Source organism: Dipodomys spectabilis, unplaced genomic scaffold (genome assembly GCF_019054845.1).
Source record: "Dipodomys spectabilis isolate Male_0828 unplaced genomic scaffold, ASM1905484v1 ptg000176l, whole genome shotgun sequence".
Classification (NCBI taxonomy): Eukaryota; Metazoa; Chordata; class Mammalia; order Rodentia; family Heteromyidae; genus Dipodomys; species Dipodomys spectabilis.
The window spans coordinates 4,873,781-4,886,902 of record NW_024870853.1 but is presented as its reverse complement, the minus strand read 5'-3'; the positions used below and the strand labels follow the sequence as shown (position 1 = coordinate 4,886,902).

The 13,122-nt window shown below is 43.7% G+C and overlaps 1 protein-coding gene across 3 annotated transcripts in view; it reads right to left on the bottom strand.

Moving 5' to 3' along the window:
• Positions 1-12,603, bottom strand: part of Ophn1 (oligophrenin 1) — a 299,051-nt gene extending 286,448 nt beyond the window's left edge. For 2 of the 3 annotated variants that reach the window (XM_042694942.1, XM_042694944.1), the window contains exons 1-2: positions 12,440-12,603; positions 11,535-11,704 (exon numbers count right to left, since the gene is read on the bottom strand). In XM_042694942.1, the coding sequence (XP_042550876.1) occupies positions 11,535-11,688 (154 nt within the window). In that variant the 5' untranslated portion in view covers positions 11,689-11,704; positions 12,440-12,603. Of the gene's footprint in view, positions 1-11,534; positions 11,705-12,221; positions 12,252-12,439 lie in introns of those variants that run through there. The other variant, XM_042694943.1, reaches the window with a different exon arrangement.
• Positions 12,604-13,122: the final 519 nt, after the last annotated feature.

The window sequence follows — 13,122 nt, the reverse complement described above, 5'->3', positions numbered from 1 at the left end:
GACTGGCACCAAAAAAAGCAAACCTAGCGCTGATAGCTCTCACCTATAATCCTAGCTACTTAGGGAGGTGCAATCTGAGGATCAAGGTTCAAAGATGCCTAGGCAGACAAATCTGAGGGACTCATCTCCAAAAACCAACAAAAGACACAACTAGAGGCTTGTCTCAAATAGTAGAGTGCCAGCTATGAGCAAGAAAGCCCAACCAGAGATCTGAGATCAAGCCTCGGTACTGGCACCTAAACAAAATAAAAACAAAAACAACAAAAAACCCATCAAAGAGAAAAGGGCTATAAGTTCAATCCTCAGCACCAGAACATTGACAAAACTCCTAAGCTTATAAATGGATAAAAGACTTACTCAAGGTCACACAGCTAGCTAACAGTAAAATTGGAACTAACCCATCCTTTCATGACAGCAATCACTCGACAACTACATGCCACAGATGCCAAAGTAAGAACTAAAAAGGCACCCCAAATGATTACCTTAATGTAAATATCTAAACCTCCTTTCTATAAACATGCAGAATGGCCAGTGTTTGGTGGCTCATGCCTAACATCTAGCTACTTAGAAGGGTAAAATCCAGGGAATCAAAGTTTGAAAACAGAAAATCCACAAGACTCCAACTTCAAAATAATCAGCAAAAGGCAAGGCTGGAGGTCTGATTTAAGTGATACAGCATCAGCTGAGCAAGAATCTTAGTGAGCTCATACTCAGGTACCAGCAAAAGAAATAAATTGTATAGAATAAAGAAAGTCACTCCCATTAAATAGTAAAGGTTATACTAGTAAAGCTGTACAAACTATATTTTTCCACAGTATCAACTTTTATATCATTTTAATATAGAATGCTTAAGAATTCTTTTTTAAAGCTTTTAAATTTTAATTTAACTACATACCATCATGCATACTAGAATAATGTGAAAATTGAGGTAAACATAAAAATAAAATCCCATAATTGGCTTAACCATTCCTTTCTGAGACCTTTCCTTTGTGCCAGTCTTTTTTTTTTTTTTGGTGGGGGGGAGGGGGTCCGGTCGTGGGGCCTGAATTCCAGGCCTGGGCGCTGTCCCTCAGCTCTTCAGCTTAAGGCTAGCGCGCTACCACTTGAGCCACAGCGCCACTTCCAGCTTTATTTTTCTGCTTATGTGGTGCTGAGGAATTGAACCCAGGGCCTCATGCATGCAAGGCAAGCGCTCTACCACTAAGCCATCTTCCCAGCCCGTATCTTGGGACTTGAATGTGGGACCTGGGCACTGTCTCTGAGATTCTTTGGCTCAAAGCTAGCACTCTACCACTTGAGCTATAGCCTTACTTCGGGTGCTTTTGGTGGTTAAGTGGAGATAAGAGTCTCACATATATTCCTGTCCCAGCTGGCTTCAAACAGTGATCCTCAGATCTCAGTCTCCTGAGTAGCTAGGATTATAGGCATAAGCCACTGATGCCCAGCTCTTTCTGAGACTATTAATCCACCATCTGCACTGTAGAAAATAGTAGGCTGTGGTATGTCAGAGTTGAAAGCAAGGTATACAGAACTCCTGCCCCTACCCTGTCTTTGTAAAGTCACAGACCTGGGTGCAGGTCACACAAATCACAGAATGAGCACCATATCCAGCTAGCTAGATGGCCATGGTCAGGATTCTTTGCCATTCTACCTCTGCTAGTTCAGTGTGTAAAGGCCTTTTGGATGGAGCAAGGATGCTAGGGCTAGCTACCCTAGTAAATACCTTATTTTAAACCAACATTTTCATACTGCTCTATGCACTCTTCTGACTCTGATAGCATTTGAACTTGGGATCTTTTCATGTGTGTACTGGTACTAGAGCTTGACCTCAGAACCTCATACTCCCACTTGGCTTTTTCACTCAAGACTGGTGCTCTAGCACTTATGCCACAGCTCCATTTCCAGTATTTTGCTAGTTAATTGAAGATATGAGTCTCATAGACTTTCTTTCCCAAGCTATCTTCAAACTGTGATCCTCAGATTTCAGCCTCCTGACCATCTGAACTTGAAATCTTGACATTAGAGATGGCATAATGAATACTGTATCAAGGTAAAAGTAGTTAATGGAAAATATGAGCTACAGTCACTAAAACCCACTGAAGTCCTATAGGTTAACTAGCAATACCAGATATTTGCAAAATACAGACCAGCAGAACTGAGAGTTGAATTTCTTAAATACTTTTAAATGATTAAAAACAATGCAAAGGAATGATACTTCCTAACATGAAAAGTTATAAAATTGACATTTCAGAGTTGGTGGTGTGGCCCAAGTGTAGCTTAGCAAACATGCTGCCTTGGGTTAAAACACTAATACCTCCCCAAAATTCACATTTCAATATTAATAAATACTTCTATAGAAATCCTCATTTTATTTACAAATTCTCTCCCCATAGCAGAGTTGCATAACTATAAATGGTACACAGTACTCAAAGACTAAAAGATATGCTATCTTGCCCTATATGAAAGAGGTTTGCTGACTCTGAGCTATATCAAAATGTATGAAAGACAGGTGTGGTGACACATGCCTATAATCTCAGCACCTTAGAGACTGAAGCAAGAAGAGCATGAGTTCAAGAACAGTCTGGGCTACATAGTAAGAACCTGTCTCGAACAAAATTATGCTCCAAATAAAGCTAAAAATGTACAAACTTGGAACTTGAGGTGTGGCTCAAGTGGTAGAATGGCAACCAGAAATGCAAAAGTTGAGCAAAAGCATGAGACCCTGAGTTCAAGCCTCAGACTCTCTCTCTCTCTCTCTCTCTCTCTCTCTCTCTCTCTCACACACACACACACACACACACACACACACACACACACACACACACGTACACACACACTCACATAGTGAGACCAAAAGGAGGATACTCTTACAGGAGGAACACAAAGGTGCAATGCCTATGTGCAGCTGATCATATACAATAACATATATTAAAATGAATCCCAGGAAACAGAAACAAGAGGTTTTTTTCTTTATTGCTGTTTTTTGTTTTCTTTTTGTCTTGTTTGTTTATCTGTCTTTGGGAGGATAAGGGGGCACAGAAATGGAGGGACAAAGGGTGAACAAATGCAGCAATGGTACACACTAGCCACTGTAGAAAATGAACGATACAACTTGTGGATGGGAAGGAGGGAAAAACTGAGATAGAGTGACAGAAGAGGTGACATTGTCCAAAAAGAAATATACTCGCTACCTGACTTATGCAACTGTAACCTTTCTGTACAACACCTTTAAAATAAAAATACTATTTTTAAAAAATGTCTCTATCTTACCAAAACTTGTTTTTTAGGTCATGGGGCTTGAACTCTGAGCCTGGACGCTGTGCCTCACCTCTTCAGCTCAAAGTGAGTGCTCTATCAGTTAAGCCACAGCATCACTTCCAGTTTTCTAGTGGTTAAGAGATAAGAATCGCGTGGACATTCCTCCCTGGCCTGGCTTTGAATCGTGATCCTCAGATCTCAGCCTCTTGAGTAGCTAGAATTACAGGCAAGAGCCACCGGCGCACAGCCAAAAGCTTCTTTTATAAAATTCTTTGCCTATGAAGTCTGAGCTCTTTAACAGGTCCTGGATGTTCAGGTGTCCACTTCCCATTCCAACTTCAATTTCCAAGCCTCTGTTCTTGGAGTTTGTATCCCAGATGATCTGAATTATTTACACTCTCTTCCATTCCTACTATATGATATGCAATGCTTGAATAGTAGCATGTTGTAAAATAAGCAGGTCCTTTAAAGTCAAGTCTTGGCTCTAATTCAGACTTATTTGGTCAACAAGTTACTTAACTCCTCTGGCCTTCTTTTCCTAGCTATACAATGGGATCATTAATCCTTGTCTTGGCCTGGGGTATGACTCAGTGGTAGTCTAGCATTTACAAAGTCCTGGATTCAAACCTCAGCACTGCAGAAAATAATAATCTTTACCTAATAAAGCTCTTACTATATGCAAGTCCTAGCTCATAGAAACAAGTTGTAAGAACCACCAGTTCTGCCCAGTTCCAAGGATACTCCCTCCTTTACCTTTAACCTGTCCTCCCATCAGGCAATGAACTCTCCTTAGAACATCACATGTACTCATGTTCACCTGTACTGCAGTAAGGGTCTCATGTGTATCTACTACCTTTTCTTTTTTAAAAAATATTTTTATTGTAAAGATACTGCAAGGTAATGAGTCCATTTCCTGTCAAACATTGTTACTCCCTGCTTTGTTTTTCCCCTACCATCCCTTTCCTCCCCACCTCCCAAGTCCTCCCCCCCCAAAGCTGTAAAGTTCATTTTCAACATAGTGTCCTGTACATCTCATTGTTACAATCCTGAATCCTTATTTCAGCATTTTGTTATTTCCCTTCCCCTTCCCAAATTAGAAAAATGTATATATAAGATATAGGGCACCAGGATCAAATACAGTGACAATATGGGTTGTATAATGGAAGAAGAACATACAAAGAAACAAAAAAAAAAAACCACATAGTACATTAAAAGTACATTAAAAAGAATAAGATAAAATCTCTTGTGTCCCTAATCTGGGGAACATTTTGCTTAGCATCAGGTTTTTGACCTCTTCTGCTTGTCCTAGACATATACTAGTTATTGTAAATAAGGGAAACCATGGGACCTTTGAGTCTGGCTTACTTCACTTAATATAATTTTTTGCAAGTCTTTCCATTTCCTAACAAATGGGGCAGTGTTATTCTTTCTGATGGAGGCATAGAATTCACATACATATATATATATATATATATATATATATATATATATATATCACATTTTCTTGATCCATTCATCTCCTGAGGGGCATCTGGGTTGGTTCCATATATTAACTATGGTGAATAATGCTGCAATAAACATAGTTGTGCTGGTAGCTTTAGTATGGTTTTGTTTGAGATTATTTGGGTAAATGCCCAAATGTGGGATTGCTAGGTCATAGGGGAGCTCTATGTGGAGTCTTTTCATGAACCTCCATACTGCTTTCCAAAGTAGCTGAACAAGTTTACACTCCCACCAACAATGCAGTAGAGTTCCCTTTTGACCACGTCCCTTCCATCATCTGTTGTTATTAGATTTCTTGATTATAACCATTCTAACTGGGGTGAGGTGGAATCTCAATGTTGTTTTGATTTGCATTTCTTTTATAGCCAGAGAAGTTGAGCATTTCTTCATGTGTCTATTGGCTATTCTTATTTCCTCTTCAGAGAAGTCTCTCTTTAAGTCTTTAGCCCACTTATCTGTTGTTTCTTTGAGGATTTATTTTTGGGAACTTAATTTTTTGAGTTCTAAGTAAATTTTAGATATGAGACCCTTGTCCATTGTACGGCTAGTGAAGATCTTCTCCCAATCTGTGGGCTTTCTATTGATCTTGCTAGCTATGTCCTTTGTCATGCAGAAGCTCTGCAGTTTCATGCAGTCCCATTTATCCAATCTTTCTTTGATTTGTTCTGTTTCTGGGTCTTTAGTCAAAAATTTTCAGCCTGTGCCAAGGAGCCCTAGAGTTTCTCCTATTCTCCCGTAATGTTTTCAGAGTGTCTGCTTTGACTTCGAGGTCTTTGATCCATTTGGAGTTGATTCTGGTGCAGGGTGATATATAAGGATCTAGCTTTAGTTTTCTACAGGCGTTTAACCAATTCTGCCAGCACCATTTACTGAAGAGGCTGTCTTTCTTCCATTCTACGTTTTTAGCTCCCTTATCAAAGATTAGGTGGCTATAGGTCTGTGGATTCCTTTCTGGGTCTTTTCTACTACCTTTTCTAACCCATGTTTCATCTCCCCTATTAGCCGAGGAAGTTCTAGAGGACAATCTCTACCTGTGACTAACTCAGTCTAGCTCACAGCTTCTGAACAATGATTAAAGCACCATATGTGCACAAGCATTTACTGAATGAATGGCATGTGCTCTCTGAACTATATATAAAACTATGTTAAGTGTCTCATGTTGCCTGGGGCTGTTAGCAAGGGGCCACATGGCTTGTTGTGAATAATGCATCTGATTGCTCAACAAATATTCAATAACATGAAAGCTCAAACTTGCCAACAAAAAAAGCCAAAATATTTCAGAAAAGAGGGCTATCTTTCAGAGTGGTGGCGTGTTTTGCACTAGTTTGAGTTATAAGCATCTGGGACTCCAAATATTATAAATAGGTGGTATTTAAAGGGAGGGGAGGAAAGCCAGGTGTCAATGGCTCATGCCTATAATCCTAGCTACTCAGAAGGCTGAGATATGAGGATCATGGTTCAAAGCCAATCCAGGCAGGAAAGCCTGTGAGACTCTTATCTCCAATTAACCACCAGAAAACCGGAAGTAGCACAGTGACTCAAGTGGTAGAGCTTGTGTTGAGCTGAAAAGCTCAGGGATAGCACCCAGACCCAGAGTTCTAGCCCCATGACAGACAAAAAAAATAGGAGGGGGAACATCCAGCATTTCCCCCAGGGAGATAACTAGAATATCATTCTTTCCATCAGTTACCTTCAAGCAATGACATAAGTACATCTAAATATTCTAACAGCTGAGGATTGGTGGCTCACACCTGTAATCCTTGCTACCCAGGAAGCTGTGATCTTGGGCTCACAGTTCAAAGCTAGCCTAGGTCGAAAAATCTTTGAGACTTTTATCTCCAATTGCCCAGCCAAAAGCCAAAACTTGAGGTATTGTTCACATTGCAGAATGCCAGCCTTGAGTGAAACAAACTAAGTTTTATAATGCCCAGACCGTAAGTTCAAGCTCCAGTACTGACACAATCAATCAATAAAAAATATTCCCACATGTCTTACATTGAATGAATTAATCATCACATACAATTGTGATCCAACCTTACCTATCTGGTTCAAACCCAGACACCAGCGGGATAAAGTGCCAATATCAAGTCCTACCTTACTTTTCTCAGCACAAGGTACTCAAGTCTCATTGGCTCCTAGAAACACTCCTAGAAGGCACTCCTTCTCTTCCTCCCCTTTAATACCAGGTCCCAGATGCCAATATGAGTCCACGCACATGAATACAGTCACAGCTGTAATGAATTTCCAACAAGGCAACAAGGGCAACTCTCTGCTGCCAGCTACTTCTGTTTACCCAGTTCCCTCTGGAAATCTACTGAAAATTGCTCACCCACATATATCTGTGACCTGAAGTGTAGAACTGGACACAATGTATGCTAGTTAGCCATCTTCAAGGCCAAAGCCCCTGTGACACCATTCATTCCTTTAAGCCTCACAACCACCACCATTTTTATAGTACAAATTTATAGGCTACAGTGTATTCATTCAACAAATGTATATACTGTCTAATGATCAGATTGAGATAATTAACACATTCACCATTTTAACAAAATGTAAACTCAGAACCTGGGAACTGTCCCTTAGCTTTTCACTCAAGGCTGGCTCTCTACTATTAAAGCTACACCCCCATTTCCAGCTTTTTGCTGGTTAATTGGAGATAAGAGTCTCACTGACTTTTCTACCATGGCTGCCTTTGAACCTCAATCCTCAGATCTCAGCCTCCTAAGTAGCTAGGATTACAGGAATGAGCCACCACTGCCCAGCAACATTTTTTAAATGTTTGAATTACTCCTATCCCATACATGAAATAGATTGTATGTCAGACGGGGAATCCAAGACCTTCTAACTGCAATTCTGGAGGTGTCTTTGCCTTTTTCCTCTACACAAAGCAAGAGTACACCTTTGTTTTGGGTCCACTCCACCTAATTTTGGGAAGTTGCCCTGCTGGCATAGTGTAGGAAGCTGAGTGGGAGGATAAACATTACTGAAGTCAAGACAGTGGGAAACTTTCCACTTTGCCCTCTTGCTAATGGAGTGTTTAGAATCCATCATCCTGAAACAAAAGCAATGGAGCAAGGGTTAGCTGCGGGTTTACCTCCCACCTCTACTATTTTGGGCTTTCTATGTATACTTGGAAACAGAAAACCACCAGAAATATGAAAAGCCCCTGGCCTAAAATATCTCCTGCATCTGTTGGCCACAAAGATTTGGGCCTGCATGATTGCTGGGTCTTCCCACTTTTAATCTGAAAAAAAAGTAAAGATAAAATGCACTACTTGCCTCTAGCTTACAGAACTTTGCCTTGTGGAACATTGTGGCACATATCTGGAATTCCAGTACTCAGAAGAGCAAGGCAGGAAGATTACAAGTTTGAGGCCAGCTTACACTATTTAGTAAAATACTTTCTATAAACATCAAGGCTGGGCTGGGAAGGTGGCTCAGTGGTAGATTGCTTGCCTCGCATGCATGAGGCCCTGGGTTCGATTCCTCAGCACTATATAAACAGAAAAAGCTAGAAGTGTCGCTGTGGCTCAAGTGGTAGAACACTAGCCTTGAGCTAAAGAGCTGAGGGACAGTACCCAGGCCCAGAGTTCAAACCCCACAACTGACAAAAAAAAAAAATCAAGGTTCATACCTATAGTCCTAGCTATTCAGGAGGTTATGTTATAAGGATTGGGGTTCAAAGGCAGCCCGGGAAAGGAAAGTCCATGAGATTGTTATCTCCGATTAACCACCAAAAATCTGAAAATGGAGCTTTGGCCCAAGTGATAGAACACTGTCTTTTTTTTGCGGGGGGTAGGGGGGGAGAGGGGGCCAGTGGTGGGGCCTGAACTCTGGGCCTGGGCGCTGTCCCTCAGCTCTTCAGCTCAAGGCTAGCGCTCTGCTACTTGAACCACAGCGCCACTTCCGGCCTTTTTTTTGCTTATGTGGTGCTGAGGAATTGAACCCAGGGCCTCAGGCATGCAAGGCAAGCGCTCTACCACTGAGCCACCTACCTAGCCCTAGAACACTATCTTTGAGGGGGAAAAAAGTCTTAGGAACAGCACCTATTCCCTGTATTTAAACCACAAGACTGGCCAATAAAAAAATCAAGAGTCAGATACCAGTGGCTCATACTTGTAATCCTAACTAGGACCTCAGGAGGCTGAGAACTGAGGATTGTGATTCAAAGCCATCCCAGAGAAGGAAAGACTCTGAGACACTGCTTTCCAATTAACCAGTGGTAGAATACCTGCCTAGCAAGCACAAAGCTCTAAGTTCAATTCCAAGTATTCCCACAAAAGGGAAGATGGTTGGAGATGTAGCTCCATGGTAGATACACTGGGTTTGATCCACATCACCAAAAGAATTCCCTTTCTCAAATATTTTATTAAACTGCATTTTTTTTCCTTGTAAATCCTAATGCCTCTGACATATCTTAGCTGGTCAGTTTTTAGCACCAACACTTTCCCAGGGCTTATCATGAGCCTTTTCACCAAGGATACTACATACAGCAGTTTGCTCTAAAAAGAAACCCAGCTGGGCACTGGTGGCTCATGCCTGAAATCCTAGTTACTCAGGAGGCTGAGATCTGTGGATCTCAGTTTGAAGCTAGCCAGAACAGGAAAGTCTGTTAGACTCCAATTAACCACCAGAAAACTGAAAGTGGTGTTGTGGCTCAAGGTGGTAGAGCACTTGCCTTGAGCACAATAGCTCAGGGACAGCACTCAGGCCCTGAGTTCAAGCCCCACAACAGAAAAAAAGAAGGCCTGGGAATGTGGCTTAGGGTAGAGTGCTTGCATAGCATGCATGAAGCCCTGGGTTCAATTCCTCAGCACCACATACACAGTAAAAGCCAGAAGTGGCACTGTGGCTCAAGTAGTAGAGTACTAGCCTTGAGCAAAAAGAAGCTCAGGGACAGTGCTGAGGCCCTGAGTTCAAGCCCCAGGACTGGCAAAAAAAAAGAAAGAAAGAAAAGAAATTCAAACCTTCCTTCTTACTCTTCCAATGAACCTCCAGTTGTGTAACTACTTCTGTGGCACAACTTGCAGATTCCTCAGCTTCTTAATGATCTCTGTTAGGTACAGACATATCTCAAAGCCTGGCCCATAAGTGTCTAAGGGTCAGCATCTTAAATGCCCCATCTTGCAGGGACCACCAGAAGTTGACTGTGTATCAGGACACACAGAGCAAACCACTAAGTAATCAAACTCAATCAAACAACCTGCAGGCACTTGAACAGTTCACAGGTTCTGCCCAAAACAGACAGACCACATGTGCAGATTCCAAACCAATTCCCAGGAGAGCAGTTACTATCCTGTTTGACTCCGGTTAGGTTAGATCAGTCTTACATAGGTCCTCATACTGGATCTACACAGAGGATTTGGGAGATAAATCTACTGGAAACAAAAGTGTAATTGTATAGTGGTGGCCTATGCCTATAATCCTAGCTATTCAGGAGGCTGAGATGTATAGTTCAGAGATTCTTACCTCCAATGGTAAGCCAGAAGTGGAGGTAGGGCACTAACTAGACTTGAGCAAAAAGCCAAGGGACAGCACCCAGGCCGAGTCCAACCCCCAGTACTGGCAGCAATAAAATAAAGGTTTAAGCATTGGGACATATTTGGCAAGGATTTCATTTTTCACCACCATCTTTTAGCCAAGAAGAGAAAAAAAGTGAATTATCACTCCACTCATTGCCTGCCATTCTCCTGGATGTATACTTTGAAACAAAGGGTTGGCTTGCTTTCTCTCTCTCTTTAGAGATGTTTATTATTCTTTCTTTTACTCCAAGCCTCCTGCCAACCAGCCGAAATAAAAACCTCCACATGAAGAAGGGGAGGGAAGAAGGTTCCATAGCTCAGGCAGCTGTGGTCACTGCAAAAGCCAAGCTAGGTGAGGTTCCTTCACCAGAGTGGCCCAAGCCCCAGCTCTGGATTTAACTCCCTGAGGACTGGGCAACTTACACCAGGAAGCAGGCAGGTCTTTGTTCCACACTGAAATAGAATTCAGTGGCATGTGAAGTCAACCAATGATCCTGAGGATGAACTGCCTTTGACCTAAGCCATAGTTAGCATGCTAAACAACAACAAAATCAGTGGAGCAAAGGTGCACCACTTCACAGCTGTCATAAGCAGAAACTAAGACAAAAAACTTTAGTCAAGCAGTTTGAAGCCAGCCTAGACAGGAAAGTCCATGAGAGTCTTATCTCCAATTATCCATCGAAAAGCCCAAAATGGAGCTGTGGCTCAAGTAATATGAGACAGTCTTGAGTAAAAAAGCTAAGGGACAGAGCCCAAGCCCGGAGTTCAAGGCATAATACTGGCACAGACAACCCCCCATTCTACCCCCCATAAAAACACTATTCAAATGCTAACGTTAATTCCAAATTCTTTAGGATGTGCTGGGGCCATTCTTTGGTCCTCTAGAGGTCATCTTGTGGCAGACAAGGGATGTTGAAGTCCTCTAACATTACAGACAGGTCAGATTGGCCTTTAGAATAATCACCTGCTTATTAAAGGTGACTATAAAGCCAAGACTTGAAGGCCCCTGGCACTGTTTCGGACCATGGTTTTAAGGTGAAAACCACTAAAGAGAAAAGTCCCAAACAGCTGGTCGCCTCTATCACTTTCCAAGTCGACTGATCCATGTAGCAAAGCATCAGAAAGACTTTAGATGTCAGAAATCTTGGGGTGAGAGTCGTCCCAAATCTCCCACCCCTTCACTTGCCCCTGTGATGGTAAAGGACAGAGACACCCTATCAGGATATCAGTTCATGGAAGCTTTCCACTTACTTCTCATAGCGCTGATGAGCGCATTGCCGTCTTTGATTACATCTTTGATGAATTTGTTGGTCCTCTCCAGCTCCTGCTCATAACATTTGAGCCTCTCCCGGAAATCGGGGCTGTCCAGGTAGCAGTCGCTGAACTCCAGCGGGGGGTGCCCCATGATGGTGATGGTGGGGCTGGAGTGAAGGGGGCGGGGGGGGGGGGGGGGGGGGGAGAAAAGACACAAAGACCGAGGGAATCAGTGGTGCTGTAGGGGAAGCAGGCCGGATAGACCGCACTCAGAACCCGTTTAAGAAGCCTCTTAGGCTCCCTCCCTTTTGGAGGACTGGTACCTGTTCCTAAGAAAGTCCCGGGGAGCGTTGAATGGTGCGCTGGAGGAGGCACGCTCGGCCCGAAGGTGGCTTCAGGTGAGGGGAAGCACGACTTCCCTAAAACAGTCAGATCCAAGCAGGGTGCTCCCTAGCAAGCAGCATCGCCTCCGCACTAGGCAGTAAAACACACACACACACACACACACACACACACACACACACACACACACACACACACACACACACACACACACACACACACACACACACACACACACACACACACACACACGGCCTCTTCAGAACCACCCGGTCCTTTCAGTGACACCTGGGCCCGCCCAGAGGTGTAGGCAGGGGGGTGATCGCGGGCGCTTGGTGCCACCTCTCCTCCCTGCTGGGCTCTCAGGGTTCCTCTGCTCCCCAACAGACTGCAGATTTCCTTCGGCGAACTCCCAGGGCCACCAGGCTTTCACTGTTCCCTCCCCCTTCTGAAAGCCAGAGCCTCCGCCCCGCCCCGCCCCGCCCAGCGAAGTACAAATCTCCAGTCCCAGCCCTCGAGCTCCCCCTTCCTCGGTCTCGCGGATCGGTTGGTTTCCTTACCCCGGCCGGCTAGCTGACTACAAAGCTTCCTTCCTTCCTAGTCCACTGGAGCCAGCCTGCGGTCCTGGTAGTCGCGTGAAGGGTTAAACCCAGGCGGTTCCTCCATAGACTCTGAAGCAGAGCAAGAAGAGAATGAAGAGCGCGCCAGGCACAATAGCTGCGGTAGCCTGGCGCTTCCCTGCGGAAACTGGGGAGCAAGTCAGCGCCCTAGGACTCCAGCTGGAAAGCGTGGCGGCCTGGGAGATGTAGTCTTTCCGACCGCACGCCCCGTGACTCCTCCCTGCGATCTCCTCGCCACCCCTCCAGGGCTGCCGCACTCCCCCCAGCCAGTCCCAGCCAGCCTCAGACACTGGGGCAACGCCTAGCCCCCAGGGCCTAGGAAGTTTCCACCCATAGAGAAAGAACCTAGGAGTGGGTGTTGGGAGCCTGGCTCTCAGTTCCCATTATTTACTAGGATTGGAAGTTCCTTTCCCCGTTGCTCCCCTGCCTCTTTCCACCCTCCCAGAAATCTACCAACTTATTTTCCTTTCTTTTCCTATTTTTCCTGGTCTAAGAATTTAATTCCCATAGGCTTAGGTCCTATTGTAGGATCTCTGTAAGACTCAAGACCTGTAACTAAAGAAAAGAAGGCTGTAACTAGAAATTAACTTTTTTCTCAGTAGGACCTTAGAGCATGTTTTTCA